Consider the following 26,136-nt stretch of genomic DNA (forward strand, 5'->3'; position numbering starts at 1 on the left):
CACTCCCTTACCCACCGAAAGGCCTATCAGGCTTATTTTTATCTCCACACTATTACTCTTTTACTGCCCTCCTCCTGGAACACTCTTTCTACCTATCTTTGGACAGAGACCTGTTCCGCTTTCAAATGATACGTCCTACTTAAGCTTGTTGTCTAAATTGGATGGGATCTTGAGTTATATGGCGCATCTCATTCAGACTCTTATGTTACCTACATGCAGGTTGCATCCTCCCTTACTAGATCAGATATTTCTAAAGGGTTTTGATTGTGGCTTGCTCATCTTTGCATTCCTGTGACATCCAGCAAATAATTTCAATTTCAAGTCCATTCATGTTGCTGCAAATGGCAAAATTTCATTCTTTTTTATGGCTGAGTAGTATCCCATTGTGTGTGTGTGTGTGTGTGTGTATACATATACACACACACACACACACACACACACACACACACCACATTTTCCTTATCCATTCATCTGTTGATGGACACTTAGGTTGCTTCCATATCTTGGCAATTGTAAATAATGCTGCTATGTACATTGGGGCACATGTATCTTTTCGAATTAGTGTTTTTGGTTTTTTTTAGATATATATCCAGGAGTGGAAATGCTGGGTCATATGGTAGTTCTATTTTTAGTTTTTTTGAGAAACCTCCATACTTTTTTCCACAGTGGCTGCACCAATTTACATTCCCACCAACAGTTAAGAGGGTTCCCTTTTCTCCACATTCTTGCCAACATTTGTTATTTGTATTCTTTTGGACCATAGCCATTCTGATAGGTGTGAGGTGATATCTCATGGTGGTTCTGATATGCATTTCCCTGATGATCAGTGATGTTGAACATCTTTTCAGGTGCCTGTTGGCCATCTGCGTTAAAAGTAGGTATTCTTATTGCTTCCTTTTACAAATTAGGAAAATGAAATGCAGAGAACTAAAGTAACCTGTCCAAGATCACAGAGCCAGGAAGCCAAAGACCAGGATTTGAACCCATATCTCTTGAACTCAAGAGCCTGGCCTTTTCAGTTAGTCTCCTAAGGGAATGAAAATAAATGGTGTTGAATATGCCACATGCAGATAATTAAGAATTGAACAAAAAGTGTATGTTTGTCCACTTGAGAATGCAAGTCGGGCTTTGGGGGGTAGAAGAAGGTCTCAGGGTTAATGGGCTTCTCATAGAGATGAGCTCAGATTTTGACTCAGATTTATAGGTTCACAAACTATTCTCACTTCTCTGTAGAACAGTTTTCAGGCTCTGTAAAACTGAATCATTGATAAAATGATTACAGACTCACAAAAAGCTGAAGAAAACTCTAGAATGCTAACTCATTAGTGTTGAGGGAGATAGAGAAGTTACAACCACACCAGCACAGGTGTCAGATGGGCAGCGTGATCTTTCATCAATAGGGAAACCTAGTTAAGATGAAAGGGTTGCAGAGTGTGTTTATTTCCTGCCTTCTTCTGAAAATGATTTGAGTCCATTGCAAAGGGAGTGGCTATTTTTAACTAATACAGTCACCAATGAGGGATGGTGAGTCATTCTCAGTGAAAAAGCTAAATCTGTCAAGCTGACGGAAAGACTCATATTGAGTCATCAGTGCTCCATCTCTCTCGGGCAATACTGGAGAAATTCTCCTCTGTCAGCGTCTCCATTTTCAATATTCCATGAGCACATCAGTATGGATCGGGCTCCCCTTTCTTGGTTTGGGAATGTGAAGTCTGCTCTACTCTGATTTTCTGACTCTGATTACTCCCTCTCCAGCATCACAGTAGCAATCTGGGCAGCTGTCACCAGGGGATGACAATGCCTCAGGCTTAGTTACATAGGGATGGGGTAATTGGTCAATCTTCCTGTAGGTGCGACTAACTCAGGGAAAATAATATTACCAGGTAAAGTGGATGATGCTTTAAAGACATTTTTTTTCACTCATGAAAAATGTGATAACAATTGAGATTGTGAAAGAAAGAAATGCAAACACCTAGTGTACTAGTCAGGATTGAGTGCAGGAAGCAGACATGCCTCTAGATATTTTAACTGTGAAGGGACTTAATATAGAGAATAAGGTGTTTACAAAATCATCGGGAGTTCTAGGGGTGTGGGCCCTAGACTGGGCCTCTAGAAATGCGTTCCAGAATACTGCAGAACTGACCTGCCAGGGAAGATACCACCTCTGGGGCCATTGCTATGGCTACTGATGTCAAGAACCCAGAGCTGAGACTGTGTTCCTAGTATCAAGGTCACACTGCCTCTGGACACCCAGGAGGCTAAAGAATGGATTCCATTCTAAAGAATGGATTCTGAAACGCCAGAAATTTCATGTGTCTACTGCCTTGCTTGCCAGTGACAAGAAACAGTCAAAAAAAGCAGGAAATGCCCTCCATCTTCTAAGTCTCACACAAGTACAGCTAATTGGCTAAACTTAGTTTGTTTCTAGAGTGCTAGTTGGGAGTCTGGAGAATGTATTTTGTAATTGTCCAGCTTCCGGTAAGGCCCATGAGAAAGAAGCTGTACTCTCCACACCCAGGGTCAAGTGACTGCCTCACTACCATGGCCACTACTAGCTGCAACAGCAGAGATCAGGGTCTCCCATTTGCTGAGTGCTCCCTTGGTGCCAGCGCTGGGCTAAACCCTTTACATCTGTCATTGCCTTCCCCTCACTATTATTAGATTCCTTTCACAGAGGAGGGAGCTGGGGTCTACAGAGATTGGGTAATTTGCACAAATTAATGCTGGAGGAAAAGGAGGAACCAGACTCTGAACTCCATCTGCCTGATTCCAGAGGCCACTTCCTCACCATTACTTGACCACCAGCCACTCACTTCCCTTTATCACTGCTCCCCCACCCGCCATCACTCTAAGTCAAGGGCCTCTGAAACTCTCCTTACTCTCTTTCAAGTCTCAGCGAGCCCCAGGCTCTGGGCCAGTTCACAGACTCCTGACGAGTCTCCCACAGCTTTCCTCTTGGCTCCTGCTTTTGCAGGAACTGTAACCATGGCACAGTTTTATTGCTTGGAAGAAGCTTTCTCTACCCATCCCTCCTCCCTCTGGAGAGAGAATTGCTTTACTCATCCCAGAGAAGGTCTTCAATTACCTTCTGCTACATCCACATCTACTTTTATTTCATCTTTCTCCATCTGAAATAGAGATGAAGGTGAGACCAGGATCTCTGAATTCTGAGTCTTAGCAAAATGTAATTACTACATTTTTTTTCTTTTTCTAATCACAGGAGACTTTTCTGAGCAACCTAGTTACTGATTCTACTACTCCCTCACTTCCTCCTTCCAACTGCTCTATGAAGCTTGACGTTGGTGTGGAAGTTATTTTGCTTCAAATTGCTTAAGAGGTCTCGTTAATGAGGTTGACAACCACCAGATCCTGCCATGCTTCGTGAGACTTGTCATTTCCCCCACCCTAAACATTTTTAGAACACATGTGAGTGGAATGACAAAGTGATGTGGTCATTATTTGCCTATTTGCATTTGCCTTTGGAAAGTATCTCCTTAATTGGAAATACCCTCATCACATGAGGTGTCACCTGCTCATCTCTGGTCCCTGCTCTCTCCCCTCTCTTCATATCTGGGTTCATTCAGCAACCACCAAATGATAAGCAATCTTTGGGACCCATTTTTATCATTTATTCATTCAAAAATGTTTGTGAATGCTTACTACGTGTCAGACACCATGCTAAGTGCTGGAGGAGTAGGTGAATAGATAGTCATGGTTCTGTCTTCCAGGAGCTTCCATTCCAGACATTACCCAAGCAATCAACTCATTAAAGAATTTTAAGTGAATATATAGAGAATTTACTTCAAACTAGGTTCTTACTTAGATATGGTGATCCGGGAAGGTTTCTCAGAAGAGGTGACATTTACACTGAAGGAAAAGTAGGAGCTAGCCATACAAATGGAAGAGGGGAAGATAATTTAAGGCAGCAGGCACAGTATGTGGGTAGGTCCTGAGGTTGTAAAGGAAAAATTTGGTGTGTTCCAGGGTCTGCAAGGACGTCAGTGGGGTGGAAGCCCACAGGCTAGAGAGGAAAGATATCACTTGATGTTAGTGGGGACTAGACTTTGTGGGGCCTTACAGGTCAAGGTAAGGACTCTGGATTGTATTTGCAGTTGTCTAAGGTTAATGAGATGCCTGGCATAGGTGGCAGAAGGAAGATGGAGAGAAAGGGCTGTGGTGAAGCATGAAAAGATTGTTGATAGATGAACTGTGAGTGGTGGTGGAGTGGAAGAGTCTATGGTGCCTTCTGGGTCTTCAGATGCTATCAGGGCTCAGCATCAAGGACTCCTGATACCAATACGGTGGGGTCTTTTCTGCCCATAAGGTTTAATGGCTTTAAGACTTAGTCATATGCTTTTGGCAACCTGTCCTCTCTCCCCTTCTGGCAATATTTTTGTTACTCCATCCACATCCCATTGGATAGATCTTTGAGGCTGCATATTTACCTATCTAAAGCATGGACCATGCAGTGCCTCTTGGCTCTGACACTGGGTGGGGACGGTTTGTTAAGAGCACAGTCTCCAGAGCCAGACAGCACGGTCAGAATCCTATTTCCCTTGACTACTGGTGCAATCTCACCTGGATTCTTTGAGTCTTAGCTTTTTCAGTTATAAAATGGGGTGAGGATAATAATACCTGCCTCATAGGGCCACTGGGAAGATTGGATGAGCTACTGCAGGTGAAGTCCTCAGAGCAGCACCTGGCACATGGGCTCAGTGTTAGCTCTTATTAGAGCTAGGGACCAGGTGCTTTTGAACTGCCTTTATTTCACTCTTCACCCACGCTAAGAGCAGGATTTAGTGCTTCAAGACATCCCCAAAATAGATCGAATCCCATAATGGATTAACAAGAAAAGACTATTTTACTAAGTGTTTCATAGGGAGATGGAGGATGGGGGTTTCCTCTAGAATGTACAGCACTTCACCCCAAAATCCCCATTGAAAATCTGGCTCCTTCTCTCCCTCCCTGGCCACTTGCTGTGTATCTACCTTCCCCTGCGACCCCTCACACTTCATTCTTGTAGTTTCCCTGGTCTTTGGACCTGGACCCTGCTTCCCACCTCATCCTTAGTTTTTTCATAGAAACCACTATTGCTTTTGCTAATCCTCTCTTTGTTTTCTATTTCCTTAATTTCCAGTCTTACTGTTATTATTTCTTTCCTTCTATTTTCTTCAAGATTATTTTCTACTGTTTTACTAATTCTTGAGATAAAAGCTAAGAAAGGTTTAGCTTTTTTCCTTTCTACTATATGCTTTTTTCCTTCCATGCCCCCTCCCTTTTGCTTTAAAAAATATATTTATTTATTTATTTATTTTGGCTGTGCCGGGTCTTAGTTGCGGCACACGGGATCTTTAGTGTGGCATGCGGGATCTTCATTGCCATGTGCAGAATCTAGTTCCTTGACCAGGGATCGAACCTGGGCCCCCTGCATTGGGAGAACAGAGTCTTAACCATTGGACCACCAGGGAAGTCCCCTCTTTTGCTTTTAAAGTCATATGTTTCTCCCAAGCATGGTTTTAGCTTCTTCCCATAAGCCTTGATATGTGGTTTTATTATCATTCAGTTCAAAATACTTTCTAATTTCTATTATAACCTTGTTTTTATTATTGATTCTTAGCTTAGTTGCATTGTGTCAGATGAGGTACTCTGCATGATTTTACTGCTTTGAAATCTGTTGTGACTGTTCTATGATCCAGGATGTAGTCAATTCTGGTAAATGTTCCACGTGACCTTGAAAAGAATGTGTGGCTCTGCAGTTGTTGGGTACAGGGCTCTATGAACGTCCATTAGGTCAAGTTTACTAAACATAGTGTTTCTTAATCTTTACTAATTTTTTGTGTTAATATGACCTATTAGTTCCTAAAAGGTGCTCTGTAATATCTCAAAATGACTATAGATTTATCTATTTTTCCTTTTATCAGTTTTGACCTATGTATTTTGAAATTATATTATTTGGTGTGTACAAATTTAGAATTATTATATTTTCCTGGTGAATCGAGTCTTTTATCATTATGAAGTATTCCTCTTTATGTTTAGTAATGCCATTTACCTTAAAGTCTACTTCATCTAATATTAAAAATCTATGTCAGCTTTCTTTTTGTTAGTATTTGCATGTTATATTTCTTCCCATTCTTTTACTTTCCATTTTCAATCTTTGTATAGTCTTTTGTTTTAGATGTGTTCTCAGTACAAAGCATATAACTGTTTAAAAAAATTGTCTGATAATTTGCTTCACTTATATTTAATATGGTTTCTATGTGTCCTACCTGTTCTGTTTCTTTTTCACTCTTTTCTGCCTTATTTTGAACTGATTATTTTTTGTTATCCCACTTTTCCCCCGTGTTAGATCGGAAATTACACACTTTTTAAAACTATTCCTTCATTGCTTACCCCAGAGATTACAAAATAAATTCTAGATTTGCAAAAATGTAATATCAGTTGGTAGCTTTACTCTCTTTTTGAGACAATACAAGCACCTTTGGAACAGTATTTCCCAAACTTTAATGTGCATGTGAATCACAGGGGAGCTTGTCAAAATGAAAATTATGATTTAGTAAGTCTGGGGAGAGGCCCAAGATTCTGCTTTCTAGTAAGTTCATGGGCCACTCTATGACTACAAAACCCTCAGAACACTTTAACTGTATTTACTCTATTTATCTCCTCCCTACTTAAATGCCAACCATGTACTTTAATTCTATATATAGTTAAATCCCTCACCACATTACTGTAGTTTTTTATGTAGACAATATTAGCCTAGATTCACCCATATATTTACATCCATATATTTTCATTGTTCCTTATCCCTTCTTGCATCTTTGCTATCTCATCTGGAACTTTTTCTTTTCGCCTTGAGGACACTCTTTAGCATTTCCTTGAGTGATGTTTTGTTGAAAACTCTCTGTTTTTGCCTGAAAATGTGTCCATTTTTAAAAAAAATAAATTTTTAACTTTTGGAACAATTTTAGAGGTACGGAGATGGATAAAGTTTCCCGTATATCCTTCACCTAGCTTCTCCTAATGTTAATGTCTAATATTACCATAATACATTTGTCAAAACAAAGAAACCAATATTGACACATACTGTTGACCACACTTCAGACTGTTATTTGGATTTTTCTGGTTTTCTCACCAGTGTCCTCTTTCTGTTCCAGGATTCAATCCAGGAAACCACACTGTATTCAGTTACCATGCCTTCCCTAGTTTCCTTCCGTCTATGAAAATTTCTCAGATTTTATTTTTTTCCATGATGAGGACAGTTTCGAGGAGTACTGGTCAGGTATTTCCTAGAATGTTCCTCAATTAGGGTTTGTCTGATATTTTCCAATGGTTATAATGGGGTTATTAGTTTTGGAGAAAAATATTGTGGAGCTGAAGTGCCCTTCTCAATTGCAATTGAGGCAGGCAGGACAGTGGGAAAGCGTTATAATGGAAAAAAAAGAGAAGGCGTCAGGTATGCTCCAATTGTAGGCTGTTGGCATGAGGAAGCTAGAGATGGGTTAACTAGAAATGAGGTATCTGATGTGACTGGTTTGAAGAATAGCTTTTTCGAATCGGTCCTGCTTTGGAAGTGGAGGCAAATTAAAGGGATGCTTTTGGTGCTTGACCAAGTCCTGACTATTCTAGGATGATTGCTACAGAGACTGTGGTTTGCCTTCCTGGGCTGGTTGCTGCAAGGTTTTGGGTCAGAGTTCTATCATCATATATGGTCTGGCTAGTGTTCCTTTGTATAGTCAGCTCCTCAGACCCTGCCCTTTTGGGTCATTTTCTCACTTGAAAGAGGTTGGCCAATGTAGGGAAGGCTAGAGATCCAGATCTTCACCTCCTAGGGATTGCTCATTTGCCTTCATGGTCAATTTTATTGTGAGATCTTCTTAAACTTTTTGTTGTTTTATTATTATGATAATAATCTGATGAAAGAGTGAGTGTACAGAAGAATTTAAGACTCTACATAGAATGCAAAGACCAGCATCATGATCATTATGACAAAAACAAAAACAAGTAAAAGTTCTTTTAAGATGTTTTAGAACCAGGAACCCAATAGATCCAACTCAGGCCAAGACAGCAAATCCTACAGGCCATGAGTATCAACTTAAGACAGCTAATTAGCTTTTTCCTTAAAACAATGTATAGCCTTTTCTATCTTGGATTTTTTATTGATCTAAGTACAGCAAGAATTTTAGCAATGGCACAGATGCCACCATGACTGGCCAATAAGAAACCTAGAAAAATGCATTTGTCCATTACTACTCATGCCAATGAATTGCAACTAATTTGTATTCCATCTAGAGCAGAAATGGTATCATTGAAAAATTCTGCTTTAGTTAGCAACAAGTTTCTTATAGTCTTTTCTCTTTGTATGATTCTCACCACTGGGGACCCTGCCTGAGCAATGAATCAGTAATTCTCCCAGGTAGAGAATAAGCAAGCAGATAAAAACCAAAACAGGAATAGGGCAGGGATCTTGGTTCAATATCTTGGGAGGAAGCTATCTACTATTTGAGGTCATCTGCTTTTTCTGAAGGTCTTGAGTCAGCTGTCAACTTCCAAAGATTGGCTTCTTCTAGAAGATCCCTGAGAATCTTCACTTTGAGCTGCCTTATTGGAGTAATCTTCTAATTGCATGGAATTCTGAATTGATTCTTTAGTTGTGAAACTTGAATCCCATGATTGACTCTCTGGAGTGACACTGTTGTACTTGTTGTTAGCAGTTCCTGATAAGGTCCTTACCAATGAGGTTCAAGAACAGTTTGTCTCTTATATCTCTTCCAATAGCTGAAATCTCCTGGCCGAAGATGACAAAGAGGCTGTTTAGGACGATGTGGGAATAATGGCAAAATGATCTTGGTGATAGGACGGGGTATAGTACATGAGTCCCTGCAATATTTTCTCATGTCTGTGTGCAGCAGTACAGAGACTATTATTAGAGGTGAAATCCCTAAATGCTTGGGCCTTCCAGTTGCCAATTCATAGGGGAATAACTGATGTGATGTGTGATGTGTTCCCAAGGGGATGGACCATATGGCCATAAAGGCTAGTGGGAGTGGGATTACCTTTGGCCAAGTGATGGCACACATTTCTGAAAGTTTTGTTAATTTAAACTTAAGGATGCTATCGGTTCTTTCAACATTTCCAGAACATTGTGGGTGGTAAGGACAATGTAGTTTTTGAGTAAGGGGTCATGCATTACAGAATTCTTTTATAATGATTACCATAAAGTGTGTGCTTGGTCACCTGATGTACAAATTGGTGTGCCCCAGGTTAGAAATAAAAATCAAGCAGATTTTTAGTAGCTGTGAAGCCTATAGCTTTTTGGCAAGGAAATGCTGCAGCTCATCCTGAAAGTAGACATACAATCACTAAAAAATATTTTAAAATAGACATAACAGTAAATTGAAGGTGTTCAAAAGGCGATTGAGGCTTTGGTTCCAGGCTATGTCCCACCTTTATGGGTTTTTTTCAGAATTACGTTGTTGATTGGTGACACGTGACCTGAAAATAACCTCAGCTAACATTTTAGAGTTTCCTGATCAGTCCTGATTTAAGAGAGCAACCGATTTGTCTCTATCATGATAAGTAGTTTCATGGAGAAACTTAGCTATTTTCCATTTAAAGTCATCTGATGCCACCAAGCAGCCATCTTGGGAGTTCCAGAGACTATCTTAGTGAAAGGTACAGCCAGAGTTTTTCCATTTTTACCTTTCAAAATCAGGGGTTAAACACTGATATTTATAATGGCCTCTTTGAATACCTCCATAGATTGATGCTTTGAGGTTTAGATAGGATCATAACATTGGTTACGGCTGCTTATTTGGCACAATGATCTGCTAGAGTATTTTCTTTACCATATTATCCCTTTCTGCATGAGCCTCCATTTTCATAACAGCCACCTCTCTAAGATGTAGGAATGCACCTAAAGTTTCCTAACTCATCCTTTTTTTTTTTTTTTTTTGCGGCGTAATACGCGGGCCTCTCACTGTCGTGGCCTCTCCCGTCGCGGAGCACAGGCTCCGGACGCGCAGGCTCAGTGGCCATGGCTCACGGGCCCAGCCGCTCCGCGGCACGTGGGATCTTCCCGGACCGGGGCACGAACCCGTGTCCCCTGCATCGGCAGGTGGACTCCCAACCACTGCGCCACCAGGGAAGCCCACTCATCCATTTTTTAAATGAGATTTCCAGTATTGTTTTCCAAATCATGTACTATTCCAAAAGCATACATTCTATCTTTCTATACATGCTTACTCTCTGGTCTTTGGTTAACTGACTAGCTCTATTAAGTGCAATAAGTTCTGGCATCTGGGCTGATTTTTACCTTGGGCAGAGGACTGCATTCCAAAGGAGAGCTTAAATTAGTGATAGTATTTCCTGCTTGATAACCTCCAGTTTCAGTTTTGAGGTATGAGCCATCAACAAATAATATTAGTTTGTGGTTCTCAGTGGCATTCTCTAATACATTTGAATGCGTACACAACATTCCCTACCAAAGGTAAGACAACTGTGAGGTTCACATTCCTCTGGCAAAGTGGCAAATTCAGTGTTGGAGTGGTGAATACTTAGCAATGTGAGACTACAAGAGTTAACAATGTCATAGGAGGTTAATCAGCTGGCTGAAAAGTGTTGCATGTTCTTAGCCAGTAGTAATGTCTGTCCTGTATGAGGAACCGTGACGTCAAGCAAGGAGCCTAGAACTAGCTCAGCAGAAACCTCAACAATTATTTATTTATTTATTTTTACCAGCAGCTATTACTATAAGACGTGGGCAATAAATCTTTGCAACCAGGTCAAGGGTCTGGCAATAGGTTTTTGATGGTTCCCATGAAGTTGAATTAAAATCCCAAGGGCTTGTCCAGTTCACTTATGCACATATAGACAAAAAGGAATTTTGTAGTTAGGAATGCCCGTGAATGAATCTACTGAAGAACTTTCTTCATATTACAGAAGGCCTGTTCCATATCTGGGTTTCCAGAAAAGGTCTCTTACTGAGAACTTAGTCAACTCGTAAAGAGGCATTGCAATCTTATAAAAATTTGTCTGCAATATCCAGTTAAACCTAGAAATCCTGTCAGACTGTTATTTTGTGAGAGGTCTAAGGTAAGTTTGAATAGTTGTTTGTCTATCGAGAGAGTGTTTTCCCCTCCTTAGATATCCCATGACCTAAATAATGGACTGTGCTTTGTAAAAACTGCAGTTTATCTGTTGAAACTTTGTCCCTTTTCTTCTAAGACTGAGGGCAAGTAAATGGAATCCTTTTTCAAGTTTTCTTAATCTTTGAATAAAGTAAGGCGTCATCTACATATTGTATCAGAACTTAATAACACGGGAAATTTAGATCTGTTAAGACTTGTTTGAGGAACTGAGAAAAATAGGAGGGGGCTTCAGTGAACCTCTGGGGCATGACTGTCTAGGAATACTGTTATCTTCTTCAGGTGACGGCTAAAAGGTATTGACTGTCCTAGATGTGATCTAGAGGCACATCAAAAAAGACAAAGCAAAGGTCCACTACAGTAAAGCAAGTAGCTTCAGGTAGAATTGATGCCAAGATAGTATTTGCGTTAGGTATCACTGGGAAGTGAGGGATATAAGTTTTGTTGATTGTCCTGAGGTCTTGAAGAAATTGATATCCTTATCCATTTGGTTTCTTTACTGAGTGTTACAAGGGCTAGTGAAGGATATAAGAAGACCTTTGGATATAAGGCATTCAACTACAGCTTTGAAACCTTCCTTTGTTTCTGGCTTCAAGGGATATTGGGGATATTTGGTGGGATCTATTTACTGCTCTAATTAGTTTTCTATGTCAGGAGACTTTTAAGGTCATAGAATGTCATGTATGATGTCAAGAGCTTTATCTGGGGTATGCATCAAATATAATAGAGAAGGCAAAGGTATATCTAGAACAGACACAACTTGATTATGAATAGAAGAGTCCTCTGGAACTTTAATAGTCGTTCTGTTGTGTATTTAATATTACAATTCCATTTGCAAAGTAAGTCTCTCCCTATTAAATTTGCAGGGTGGTATCACAGAGCAGGAAGGAATGTTTTTTATTCAAGGGCTCAAGTGTTACAGCTAAGGGCTGGGAGATAGGAAATATCTGTGGGTTATTTGAAAGAACTGTCACTTGTGTGTATGGTTACTCTGAGGAAGAGGTTGAGCAAAGATGGTGTTTAATGTAGTAAGAGTAGCATCCCTATCTACCAGGAATTGATGAGGTTGACCATCTATATTTATTCAAGTTGAGTGTTTAAGGGTAAGTCAGGATATTGAAAGTGTTTTCCTTTTTCAGAGCACCCCCATAGATCAGAATTGAGGGATTTTCTTCATCTTGGTTTTTCTTTTATAGGATGGGACATTCTTTTTTTCCAGTGTCCTTTTTGTTTACAATATCTACCTTGTCAAAAATAGTTGTTTGGGAAGTGGGCCACCTAGCTGCTGAGTCTGCATGATTCTAGTTTATTTTGGAGCTTATCTAGAGCTGTTCAAAATGTTCCGACAGGTGTTTTAGTTCAGGCAAAGGAGCTACTTCCCGTTCTAATTGCTACTTTTGAATTAGGCTTCTAGTTTCAGGTTTAACCCCATTGACAAAATGAGATGTAAGGACTACTTTTACAACTGGCACCTTCATTAACTCTTGAGTGTCGTCAGAAGGTATTTTCTACTAGAAAATCAAGGAAATCTCCTATATTTTCATCATTTTTCTGTTTGTATGGTTCAATTATGGTCCAATAAATTTTTATTGGAAATGTTTGGGGATACTACAGTACTTTTAGGAGACTTTGTCCTGCTTTTCAAATATATATATATATTTTAGATCCTTTTTTTTGGACAGGTGTATTGTAGAAAGAGAGATTCTGTAGATGCCTTTCTGGGTCAATCCAATCAGCTTTGCTATCCAAGATCTAGCTGAGGTTCTGAGGTTCTGACCAACATGTGTACAAGTTGACATAGGTTAGGTAACCCTGAATCATATGCACCCAAACTAATTTAAAATGCTCCTATGAATAGTTGCTGGTCTTATATGGCAGCAGAGATGCTTAATTATAGCTCTTAATTCATCTTGGGTCCAAAGTTTAAATTATGCAGTGGCCCATACAGCTGGCTCATAGGAGGGGTGGATCTTCAGAGGCAACTGGCATTTTGTGCTCTTAGGAGAGTTTCTGGGAGTAGGGAGGGGGTGCGGACAAGAGGAAGAGAAGGGAAGAGATGATGAGATCACAAGGACAAGGAAGAAGGGGGACATCTGGATGTAGGGAGGCAACAGGATGAGGAGGATTTACTAGGAAAGGAGTCTAGTTTATTGTTGCTTAAGTTTGTTAAATTGGGACTTCCCTGGTGGCACAGTGGTTAGGAATCGCCTGCCAGTGCAGGGGACACGTGTTCGAGCCCTGGTCCAGGAGGATCCCACATGCCGCGGAGCAACTAAGCCAGTGTGCCACAACTACTGAGCCTGAGCTCTAGAGCCCGCGAGCTACAACTACTGAGCCCATGTACCACAACTACTGAAGCCCGCGCGCCTAGGGCCCATGCTCTGCAACAAGAGAAGCCACCGCAATGAGAAGCCTGTGCACCGCAACGAAGAGTAGCCCCCGCTCACCGCAACTAGAGAAAGCCCACGCGCAGCAACAAAGACCCAATGCAGCCAAAAATAAATACATAAATAATTTTTTAAAAAAGATAAAATCTTAAAAAAAATAGTTTGTTAAATTGCTCATTGGCTTTGGCTACAGAATCTTTTAGTGAAATACTTTTCGAACCAGAATTTCCTTTGGAGGCTTCTGCATACTAATCAAACACAGCTGCCCATTGGGCCTGAGAAATCTTAATTCCCTTTCTTTTCTAAGGTGCCTATCAAATAAAATATGTATTCAAGTCAAATGTTCCCCAGAGTGGCCACTGAAGGCCCAAATACCCACTGCTGACATTACGCCATTTAGAGAACTAGGCACCAGTATTAGGATTGTAATAAAAATACACATAAGCAGCAGCCATTTTTCCCAGAGGAGGAGAGGTTTTAAGCTTTGATGACCTCAGGAGAGCTGGCAATGGTTGGTTAAAAGTGATGTTTGTTCTCTTCATGTTTCAAGACCCCTCTGAACACAGACCCAACAATCTGTGCCCCTTGGCAGGTGGAAAATTAGAGTGAACTCCCTTTTGATCAAAGGCAAGCTCTCAGGACAAAAAATCAAGAGGAAAGGAGAACCTCATCCAGTTTTACTGGTGACTCACAACGAAGTTTGTCCAAATGTATGCCGGTCTGGTAAGAACAGCAAACTCATCAGTCTGTGAGGCTGGCTCAAACAAGCAGCTTACAGGGCCTATGCCTGTGTTCTACCCCATGATTCTTCTTCTTATGACCACACTTTCAGACAGCTCAATACAAAACAGAAGTACAAAAGAGAACCAAAAAGCATGAAAAAGAATGGTCTGATTCCACCAAGGATGTCAAACAAAATCGGAAGCAATAACAAAACCTGGGTACCACACTTAGAATAAATAGCTGAGGAACTCAACACAAAAATAGTGGAGCTCAGATTCAGCACTGACTTACCATGTTGGCACAGACTTGACAGCAAGAAGGCGCAAGGCACTACGGTCTCTGTGAGAACCTCATCTGGCTGAAGGCTGGGGTCCATGGTGATGGACAGTGCAGTCCGTGTCTCAGTGGAGTCTTCAGGAAAACTGTGGAAAGTAATGTAGACCATCCAAATAACAAACAGAGACTATTTATTCAGAACTTGGTAGTGCAGGAGACTTAGTTACTACCACTTGCATTTGGCAGACTCAGAGGCAGGCAGGGGAGAGGGAAAAGCTTTATGGTGAAAAAGAGGAAGGGTTCAGGTGTGCTCTGATTGGAGGCTGTTGGCAAGGGGAAGCTGTTGAACGTCTATTACATAGTGTTCCGAGCTGTGCTTTGAACACAGATGTCAAATATAGCCCTTGTCAACCAGGAGTTCACAGTCTAGTTGAGGAAGGCAAAACATTAACAATTGAAATGGAATTTGACAAGCACTATGGCTGATAAATGGCAGGATGCCCTGGGAACATGCAGTAGGAATAGTGGTGAGTTGGTACATGTTAAACAACTGAGTCCTAGGGGAGTGGTGTATGGGGGGAAGGTAAGAGCCGGATTTGTAGAGTTTTCTGATTTCCACGGTGTAAATACTCCTACCACAGCCAGTTTCAAGCTACCAACATGATAACACTAAAAAAGGGAGTTGGAAAGAGATGGGCAGTAGGATGCCAATATATTTTATTTCCACTATTCAGGTACAACAGATGTAAATAATCTCAAGAGCAGAGATAATAGTAAAATGTAGTAAAATAATTAGGAAGTGATGACTATTTACTACTTTTGCTTTTAATACAATTGGCTTAATTGTAAAATCACAAAATTACTGAACATTTTTTTAACAATCAGCTCTTGCAAGCAAGTATGAACCAGTGCAAGTGGGCCCCAGCATACCACTAGATAAGAGTGATTTCAGGAATTACTGTAGGCTCACCTAAAGGGAAGATTAGGAGGAAATCAAAGGCAGGGAATCTGCCTTTTCATTTCTGTATCTCAGGCACCTAGGGCTGGGTTGTTGAATAGTGAAACTAATTCATTAATTCAGTATTAAAAATTTTTTAAAGCCCCTTCTATATTCTGGGCACTTTTCTAGGTGTTCGTGGAGTATAGCAGCAAACACCAAGGCCCTGCCTTTCAGAGAGTTTACATTCATAGGTGTGTGTGTGTGTGCGCGTGTGTGTGTGTATAAACAAATGTCTGTTATATCAGGAGGTGAATGATAAGTGCTATGACCAAAAATTCTGTAATGCAAAGGAGAAAAGGAGTGGGGCACCACTATTTCAAATGGGGTCGCCAGGGAATTGCCTGGCAGTCCAGTGGTTAGTACCCCACGCTTCCCCTGCTGGGGGCACTGGTTCAATCCCTGGTTGAGGAACTGAGATTCCCCCATGCCAGGTGGTGCGGTCAAAAAAAAAAGAGGGGGGGGGCTTCTTTGGTGGCGCAGTGGTTGGGAATCTGCCTGCCAGTGCAGGGGACACGGGTTCAAGCCCTGGTCCGGGAGGATCCCACATGCCTTGGAGCAACTAGGCCCGTGCACCACGACTACGGAGCCTGCACTCTAGAGCCCGCAAGGCACAACTACTGAGCCCGCGTGCCACAACTACTGAAGCCCGCGCGCCTGGAGCCCGTGCTCCACCACAGGAGAGGCCACCGCAATGAGAGGCCTGCGCACCTCAACGAACGGTGGCCCCCGCTCGCTGCAACTAGAGGGGGCCCGGGCGCAGCAACGAAGACCCAACGCGGCCAAAAATAAATAAATAAATAAAATAAATTAAAAAAAAATGGGGTTGCCAGGCAACTGTAAATGTTGAGATGTATGAGGGTAAGGATAAACGGTTCAGGAATCTGAGAAACACGACCTGAGTAAGGCTGAAGCACAGACTCCCAGAGCTCATCATTCAACAAGAGTGGAACACAGAGTAACTTCGGAAATGTTTTCTTCAGAGACGCCACGCACTTCGCTCTGACTCCTCAGGCCCTCCTCACAGAAGAAAAGTCCTTCCTTCAAGACGGTCTCAGGCACACTAGTGTTTAACTGGACCAATCAGATGCAGGGAGGCGGGGCTCGTTTTCTGTACTGCCTGAAGCCCGCCAAACGTCCTGACGCCTCTGCGCATGCTCAAATGCTTCCGCTCCTGGCACGCTATTTGGAGCGGTTTGCGCATGTGCGAGAGCGAGTCGTAGATGTTTGTCCCAAGGCCTTTCCGTACCATCCAGGCGGCGAGTCGACTCCTGGTTTCGGAGTGTGTCCGGCGTGTGTTGTTCTCCGGCAGCAGTCGCCACTGCGGACATGAACCGCGAGAGCTTCGCGGCGGGCGAGCGGCTGGTGTCGCCGGCTTACGTGCGGCAGGGCTGTGAGGCCCGCCGCTCGCACGAGCACCTCATACGGCTGCTTCTGGAGAAGGTACCGAGCTTTCGGGTCCCTCCCCAGCTGCCGCGCCCCCCAGGCTCCGGCTCCGCCCAGCGCCCCTGTTAGTTCCAGGACCTGCATCACCTGCTAGTGTTTGCTGGTTGAGCCCTGTCCCCAGAGTCTTTCGCAGCTGGGCATGCCATATGCCGGCTTGCGCCGCTCAGCTCCTTCTCAGCCTCGCCAATGCTGGCAAAACCCCAGAGAGTGTTATTAGGGGATGTGGGGAGTTCGGAACGTCGAGCCCTTTTTTTTTTTTTTTTCCTAACTTCGGGTTGGGGAAGCGAGGGGAAGGCCGGCATGATTTCCTTTTTCGTTTGCGGATAGGGCAAAGTTCGTGTCTTCCATCTTTCACTACTCCTGGGGAACACATGATATTTATAAACTACGATATACTAACTCGAAGCAGGTGTTGCTGAGGAACTTCACAGGTCTCGTTTTGCCAGCATCCTGAATTTTAATGTCACTAAAGTTTGACAACCCTAGTTCTAACACCCTGGTGTGAAAAATCCTAGTTGAAGATAAGGTTTATGCGTTTTCAGTTACTTTTAACTGCAACTTTAAACCTGAGTAATCTCATTGTATTTATCATCACTTCTCACAGCATCGTGTGGATAATTGTAATATAGTGTAACACAAACATTTTGCCTATTCAGAGTTTCTTCAGAGTGCTGAATTTATGTCTGAATTTTAGAAAACAAGGAGCTTGGTAAAATGTGCATGGAAAAGTTTTAAAGTTCACTGAAGTAGGGTTCTGGGGAATGATGGTTTTTTAAATATAGTCATAAGACTTTTTTTGTTTTCTTTTTTCTTTTCTTAAGGGCAAGTGTCCAGAGGATGGTTGGGATGAAAGTACACTTGAACTCTTTTTACATGAACTTGCAATCATGGATAGCAACAATTTCCTGGGCAATTGTGGTGTGGGAGAAAGGGAAGGGAGAGTGGCATCTGCATTAGTTGCTCGGCGACATTACAGGTATGATTTTTTTAAGTACAAAGTATTTCCTTTTCCCTTTTTTCTTTTTTTTTTTTGTTAAAAACAATAGTTTTTTTTTGTTAAAAACAATAGTTTTATAGCAGTATTAATCATATTAAATTATAAAATGTCCGTTTGTAACCTACTTCTTGTTTAAATGGGCATGTGAACTAGATGCCACGGGGAGATGGAAACAATGTACCTGAGTAGGTGCTTTTCAGGACAATAGGGTAAAAGTTCTAATATGAGGTGGTTATACCCTGTCAGCTTCTGGGTGATTAAGGATACTGGCTGTACGTTCTGTTAAGAATGTTTGTACTGTCTATACATTCTGTTAAGAGTGTTTAACCTAATAAACCTATTTGGTTGTTAAGAGTTTAAAATATGCTAAGGTTGTTTATAGTTTTCCATGTTTCTTTTCTAACATGGCAAGTTTTTTTAGAGAATGGTATATTTATAGAACTTTAACGTCATTCATCTGCATCTAAACTGAATCCCATTTTATAAATATCTTGTTGCAGTAGATGTAGGAAAGGTATATTATAATTTTAGATTATTAAGTCACTTTTTTCTTTTGCATTATTCAGAAAGCTTTTCATCAATTCTGATAACCATTTAGTTGTTAGTGGTTCCAAATATGATCATTTCTCTGTTCTCCAACCTTTCTGTGAAATATAGGTAAACTCTTTAAAACTCCCGTCTTCCATGATTTTAAATCATGATGAAATTTTCCTAGGAATAGTAGAATTTTATTTCAGCCGAAACTATTGCAGTCAAAACTAATGATATGAATGTATGACCTGGATGAAAAACTAATGGTTAAAAATAAGGTGATAACATGGTTGATAATATATGTAAAAAAATGCTTAGTATGTGAGGTTGCAGTGGTAATAGAGTGTGACACGTGTTCTGTGATAATTCCAGTGTGCAGAATTTCTGATCTAGGCAACTATAAATGACAAACAGATTTTTGATTTTGAAGTGTATTCAGAGGTATCTTTAAATAGTGTATAACATGATTAAATTTAAAATGAGTGGATTTGCACACTAATTTTCAAGGAGTATGTACTTCTTCTAAACTTAAGGCAGTATTTGAAACATCAGCTCATCCCTGTTAGAAGTTAGCTCACTGCTCTGATTAGGGAAATGGGAAGAAAGAAGAGAATTTAATGTTGCATATATCCTGGTTTTCTATTGCCGTATAACAAACCACCTCAAAACATAGTGGCTTAAAACAGTCATTTACTGTTACCTCTGACAGGTTACCTGGACTCAGCAGGTGATTATTGCTTCAGGTCTCTCATGTAGTACAGTCAGGTGTTGGCTGAGAGTTTAGTCGTCTGAAGGTTCAACTGGGCAGTTTATCCAAGTTGAGTCACTCAGATGGCTGGGAGCTCAGATGACCTCTCCAAGTGGCTTGGCTTGGGCTTTCCCCAGCATAGCAGCTGGCTTTGAAGAGAGGACCCCCTGCCCCCCACCTCCCCTTGAGCAAACCCTTCAAGAGGCCAGATGGAAGCTATAAGGCTTCTTATGACCTAGCTCAGAAGTTCCAGACCATCACTTCTGCTAGATTCTTCCAGACCAAGCAGGTCACTAAGGCCAGCCCAGATTCAGGTAGAGAGGAATTAGACCCCATCTCTTGGTGTGGCAGTGGCGTATGGGCATAGGGAGAAAAGGAATTGATGGTGGCCATCATGAAGACTAGCTACCACAGCATACTTGATGAATTTGTTTTGATTTAATTAGATATTTTCACATTATTAATAGTCAAGTATAGTGTTTATTTGGTTATTGTATTTGTATACTTATACAGTGGATTACTTAGAACACTGAATATTTTTGTCCAGTTTTTGGCCATTTTTTGCTTAGGTTCATTCATGGAATTGGACGATCGGGTGATATTTCTGCTGTGCAACCCAAAGCTGCAGGTTCTAGCCTTTTGAACAAAATTACCAATTCTTTGGTCCTGGACATCATAAAGTTGGCTGGTATGTACTGTGTTAATCATAATACTTTTGGCTGACCAGTCACACAAACCTTTGCCTAATTTCTTTTATTAATGCTTCTCTCCAAAAAGAGTATAAAATGGCTTTTGAAAAGACAAATATATATATATATATATATAAAACTTTTAGAATAAGATAGAAAATCAGAGCCATAAGCCTGGAGGATGAATTTAGCAGTGAGCTTCCTGAGTGTGAGTGCAGAAGAATAAGCACTAAGTCTGTTAACTCTTTTTATTTGATAGAAGTATATCATTTCTTTAAGAAGCATGCTGTTTTGTTAGTGGAATAACTAATTTCTGTTTTTCTTCTTATTTGTAGGTGTCCACACAGTGACCAACTGCTTTGTAGTTCCGATGGCAACTGGTATGAGTCTAACCCTGTGTTTCTTAACATTACGACACAAAAGACCAAAAGCAAAGTACATTATATGGCCACGAATAGACCAGAAGTCCTGCTTTAAATCCATGATCACTGCAGGTAAAAGAAGAGAAGTAACATATATGTTTTTCAATGTCACAGAAAATTCAAACTTTTTATATAGAGCTAGATAAATGAAAAAGAAACTAAACCTGTTCCTATTCCTTCTTTTTATTGTGGTAAAATATACATAACAAAATTTACCCTTTTAACAAAACATTTATAAACGTATAGTTCCTTGACAGTAACTACATTCCTCTTGTTGTGGACCATCACTGCCATCTCGCTACAGAACTTTTTCATCCTCTGAAACTGAAACTCTACCTATTAAACAATAACTCTCCCCTCCCCACCACCCTCAGTCCTTAGCAATCACTATTCTACTTTCTGTCTCTATAAATTTGTCCTTCATATAGGTGGAATTATAGAATATTTGTCCTTTTGTGACTGGTTTATTTGACTTAGCATAATGTCTTTAAGGTTCATCCATGTTATAGCATGTGCCAGAATTTCTTTCCTTTTTTAGGACTCCCATTGTATATATATCCCACATTTTGTTTGTTCATTCATTCATTCACTGGTGCACACTTGGGTTGGGTTGCTTCCACCTTTTGGCTGTGGTGAATAATGCTGCTATGAACATGGAGGTACAAATACCTGTTTGAGTCCCTGCTTTGAATTCTTTTCAGTACACTCTAAGAAATGGAAGTGTTATGTCGTATGTCCCTATTCTTTAAAATGGGGATATGATTACCTGCCTCAGAAGACTGTTTTCAGAATTAAGTGGGATGACATACGAAATGCCCAACAATAATCCCTGGAGCATAAGAGGTGCTTCAGGAATGTTTGTTCTGTATACATGAGTGGAGTACACGTAAATAATTACCATGAATCAAAGTACGAGGATACAGGCATCATTGAGTATAGATGAGACAAAAACTTTAAGTTGGTATTTTAGTATTTGGCTTGCTTAGGTCAAGTTGAATTTGAGAATTTAAAGTTATTTTTTGAATGGCCTCAGTCTGTTGTATGAAATGAACAGTATTGGGCTGTAATTAAACTGCATAAATAATCCTAAAGAAACTCGTGTAAAGGGATTCATAAGGACATATAGCAGAAATGGGTAGACTTTTAAAAGGTTTATTTTAAGTGGCATAAAGCTGTCAAGTCTGTTAATTTGCAAACTATTAACCGAAGAACTGATAACCAAACTTAGAGAAAGATTGGCATATTGAAAAACTGTAAACTTTTTCCAAATGATGTTATGACTTGGACTGTGTTATGTTCTTAGGAAGCAAGATGGTTGTATTCTTAAAAAAACCCAAAAACTTGCATCATAGTTGTTTGAAAACAAAAATAGGGTTGAGTGTAGAGAATTTGAGAAATAATAGAGAATTAACTGTCCTTAGGAAGTTACTTATTTAAGTAAAATTTTCTTTGTTTTAATAGCTGTATAGATATAAACCTAGAGTTCTGTGGACCACCGTATATGAATTGATGATTTTATAGTGGCTGAAGTTTTATATTTCTGTAGATAGAATGCGGACAACTTGACGTGGATTCTAAAACAGAAGACTGCTTGCCTGTAACTTTGCTTTAAATTGCTGTGTGACCTTGGGGAAGGCACTTAATCTTCCTAAACTTTGACTCCCTTATCTTTGAAGTGAGTGAGTTGAGCTAAATGGTTTCTGAATCCCTCATAGCTCTTAAATCCACAAATCTAGCCTGCTGCTAGATCTGGTATTTGAGAAGACTGAAGATGTGAGTACATAGCTCGCGTGCAAGACAATTTTTATATTTAAATTATAAAAGGCTTTTGTAAGCTATGAGATAGGTCTACTAAAATGTCTTGTATTTTTCTTTAGAGGTAAAACATTAAGTTGATGATTGTGATTTGTTTCAATACTTGAGCTATTATTTTTGTTCATCTCTGAAATAAAGAGAAATTTAAAATAAAACTTAAATGTTGCCAGAGAATGAGTAGATTTACTTTTCTATGGACTGAAATTGAACTGGGCTAAGTGACCCTTTTTGTCATCAGTGAGTCTTTATTACTTTTGTAGGCCTCTATTTAACATTTGCTTCCTTACTTCCCAAAATTAGTCTTTCATGTCATATCAAAATGTTAAATAGATTTGTAGTCCTAATTGTGGTCTAGACGCCGCTCCGCGGCATGTGGAATCTTCCCGGACTGGGTCACGAACCTGTGTCCCCTGCATCGGCAGACGGACTCTCAACCACTGCGCCACCAGGGAAGCCCTTGACCTGCCTTTGACTCATGCTGGTATTAAGCCAGGTCTTTATTATTAGAGAAGGGTTCATTGACTAGAATAGATGTTTAAGAGTTTTTGTGTAGAATAGCACTGCTTCCTAGAGTCCACAATCTCCCCTTATTTCAGTTTATACTAACATTTTGGTTTCTGGTTGACTTGGTTAGGTTTTGAGCCTGTGGTGATAGAGAACGTTTTAGAAGGTGACGAGCTACGCACAGACCTGAAAGCAGTGGAGGCTAAAGTCCACGAACTTGGGCCTGATTACGTTCTTTGTGTTCATTCTACTACATCCTGTTTTGCTCCAAGGGTGCCTGATAGGTAAATGATTTGTGAATATTGTCCTTCAGTGTTCATTAGTCTTTTACATAAAATGCACTTATACTAATTCTCAAAGATGCCTAAATAACATTTGGCAGTAAATACTACGTGAATGGACTGTTGAAGAAACAACATAATGGCTTGGGAAAATAAAAATTAGATATAGAAGAAGGAAAAATAACTAGTACCAAGTGGAGATCCTTTTATCACCTGAGTAGATGCAGAGCATCTCTGTTTTCTTGCTCTTCTTTATGTTTCTGGACATTTTGCATCTTTTTCCTTATTGTTTAATAGAAATCTCTAAGCTAAATTTTGGATTTACCTACTTGTTTTTATTGCCATCTCCACTTTGATCTTACAATTAGTTTTCATATATAGGAACTATCAGTATTAACAGATTTTAAAGAGAAAATTTTAGAATTATTGTCCTCTAATTTTTTTTTAATTGCATGACTAACCCAGATATACAGTTAGGTATATAATTGTCTTTGCATTTTGAGAAAAATGCAGATATTTAAGAAAATTTTTTTTAAAAAGGCAAACGTTTGCTTTTCTGAAGGATGGCTGCAAATTTTTATTCTGAAAATGTAGTAGGCTTAGGTATAGTAATAAATATTTCTAGTTTTGACAGCAACTGTTGGTTTCATTTTAACATTTTGAACAGAAGTGCTAATAATTTGTAAAAAAACTATTGCTTTGGACTGTTTTCATAGCATCAAGTTATACTTTGATTTTAATTCATGGAGTCATATAATTTGGCAGTAATGAATGCATGTTAGCTTTTACTATAGGCAGACTTTAAGAGACAATTTTAAAACCCTGCTCTTGAAATTTACCTTGCTTCATTCATGAGTCTGGATTCTATTTTCAGATCATGTTGCATATGCTTTAGTTGTTTATTCATTACTTATCAATCAAATTTTAAATTTGTATTTAAATATTAAATAAGCATCTTTAGTCTTTCTTCATTGATGTTTTTGCTATCTAGAAAAATTTTAATGTGGTTGAAATAAATTACATTTCTAAAAACACCATATGAATATTTGTATTAGTTAAATTATTTATCCTTGAGGATATCTTTGTTTTTGGTTCATTTTGACTAACTTTTTTTTTAATTGACGTATTTTTAATTGATGTATAGTTGATTTGCGGTGTTGTGTTAGTTTCTGGTGTACAGCAAAGTGATTCAGTTATACATATAGATGTATATGTATATATCTATATAACATATATACACACATACATATGTATATATATTCTTTTTTGTATCTTTTTCATTATGGTTTATTATAGGGTATTGAATATAGTTCCCTGTGCTATACAGTATGACCTTGTGGTTTGTTTATTTTATATACAGTAGTTTGTATCTGCTAATCCCAGACTCCTAATTTATCCCTCCCCTAGCCTCTTTCCCTTTTGGTAACCATAAATTTGTTTTCTGTGTCTGTGAGTCTGTTTCTGTTTTGTAAGTTCAGTTGTATCATATTTTACATTCCACATATAAGTGATATCAAATGGTATTTGTTTTTCTCTGTCTGACTTCTCTTCGTATGGTAATCTCTAGGTCTGTCCATGTTGCTGCAAATGTCATTATTTCATTCTTTTTTATGTCTGAGTAGTATTCTGTTATATATACAGACCACATCTTTATCCATTCATCTGTAGATGCACATTTAGGTTGCTTCCATATCTCGGCTATTGTACCTAGTGCTGTTATGAATATAGGGGTGCATGTATCTTTTTGAATTAGAATTTTGTCTGTGTATATGCCCAGGATTGGGATTGTTGGATCCTATGGCTACTCTGTTTTTAGTTTTTTTAAGGAACCTCCATAGTCTTTTCCATAGTAGCTGTACCAGTTTACATTCCCACCAACAGCGTAGGAGGGTTCCCTTTTCTCCACACCTTCTCCAGCATTTATTAATTGTAGACTTTTTAATGAAGGCCATTCTGACTGGTGTGAGGTGATACCTCATTGTAGTTTTGATTTGCATCTCTCTAATACTTAGCGATGTTGAGCATCTCTTCATGTGCCCATTGGCCATCTGTATCATTTTGAATAACTGTTTTGGAATGTTTACAGTATGCCTGGTATAGTGCTAAGTACATTTTACATGCATTTTCTCCTTTGGAAAAAATCAAAAAGTGTTTTTTTCAGTCAATAGAATTCTCATATACTATTTTTTGGTGGTGTTACATAATGAATGTTTCTGATTAGAGTGAACTTTAGGAAAATGGTGATGCTCAGTTATTAGTAATATGTTTGAATTTCTGATTTTATTAAATTTAAAAATACATTTTGATTTCTTTAAGTTTAATTCCTTTATAGTCTTAATATGAACATATATATTGTCTTTATTAGTTAACGGGACAGAGAGTATTGTGGGGCAAAATCAAAGAAAATGTTAAAAAAAAGAAGAGCATCATTTCTTCAAATTGAGAAACACCTTAAATTGGCTTCTAAGTTAGAATACAATCTGATTCACATGGAAAATATTTTTTCTGCTTCTCTTTGCCTTTCTCATACACAATGAAAATATTAGCAAATTTGATCAATTCAGAATATTTAAAACTACTCAAGTGATTTAAAAAAAATAGTACTTTATGTTATTATACTGCCTTACTCTCAAGGAAGCTTGTTATCAAGGAATACTTTCATTAGAACACAAACATGTGAAAGTGCCTTTTATGAAGAAAATACTTGTGTGTATCCCAGAAGGTCCATTTTGTTAAAAACAAAACCTGATTAGTTTTCTGCTTGATTTGTGAGGTTTATGAAAATGAGTGATAAAATAAGTTTTTAATTCATAAAACTTTTAGGGAAGTAAATTGAAAACTTCTGACAGTTGAATAGAATAATGTTAGTTCTGTTTGTAGTTTAAAAACATATTAATGCACAGCTACTAAAAAAGGAAAATGTATTCTGTGTAAGTTGATAATTAAACCATATAATATACATTTGTAGTACATTTATCTGAGAAATAATTTTTATTCTCTCAAAATGCTTTACTTCCAGATTTTTTATACTGTAGACAGAACATTTTTTAAAAATTAATTTTATCAAACCATAGGATTTAGTTTTAGTTTCATAGTTTGAAGACATTTCTGTTAGAGATGACTTCAGTCACAAGTGTTATTTGGTTTTGCAAAGGAACATCATTTATTACACTCTAATT

At 39.2% G+C, this 26,136-nt stretch overlaps 2 protein-coding genes across 2 annotated transcripts in view; one reads left to right on the forward strand and one right to left on the reverse strand.

Annotated features, from left to right (window-relative positions):
- The window catches only part of PI4K2B (phosphatidylinositol 4-kinase type 2 beta), a 116,525-nt gene extending 99,998 nt beyond the window's left edge, over nt 1-16,527 (reverse strand). The window contains exons 1-2 of the mRNA XM_027103231.1: nt 16,423-16,527; nt 14,543-14,673 (exon numbers count right to left, since the gene is read on the reverse strand). Coding sequence (XP_026959032.1) covers nt 14,543-14,627 — 85 coding nt within the window. The 5' untranslated portion in view covers nt 14,628-14,673; nt 16,423-16,527. The remainder of the gene's footprint in view (nt 1-14,542; nt 14,674-16,422) is intronic.
- Nucleotides 16,528-16,730: 203 nt separating this feature from the next.
- The window catches only part of SEPSECS (Sep (O-phosphoserine) tRNA:Sec (selenocysteine) tRNA synthase), a 35,361-nt gene continuing 25,955 nt past the window's right edge, over nt 16,731-26,136 (forward strand). Inside the window, exons 1-5 of the mRNA XM_027103224.1 lie at nt 16,731-16,967; nt 17,792-17,946; nt 19,816-19,934; nt 20,271-20,429; nt 22,807-22,960. Of these exons, the coding sequence (XP_026959025.1) occupies nt 16,854-16,967; nt 17,792-17,946; nt 19,816-19,934; nt 20,271-20,429; nt 22,807-22,960 (701 nt within the window). The 5' untranslated portion in view covers nt 16,731-16,853. The remainder of the gene's footprint in view (nt 16,968-17,791; nt 17,947-19,815; nt 19,935-20,270; nt 20,430-22,806; nt 22,961-26,136) is intronic.

This window comes from Aethalodelphis obliquidens, unplaced genomic scaffold, assembly GCF_003676395.1.
Source record: "Aethalodelphis obliquidens isolate GAN/ISIS:26980383/991018 unplaced genomic scaffold, ASM367639v1 scaffold6, whole genome shotgun sequence".
NCBI lineage: Eukaryota > Metazoa > Chordata > Mammalia > Artiodactyla > Delphinidae > Aethalodelphis > Aethalodelphis obliquidens.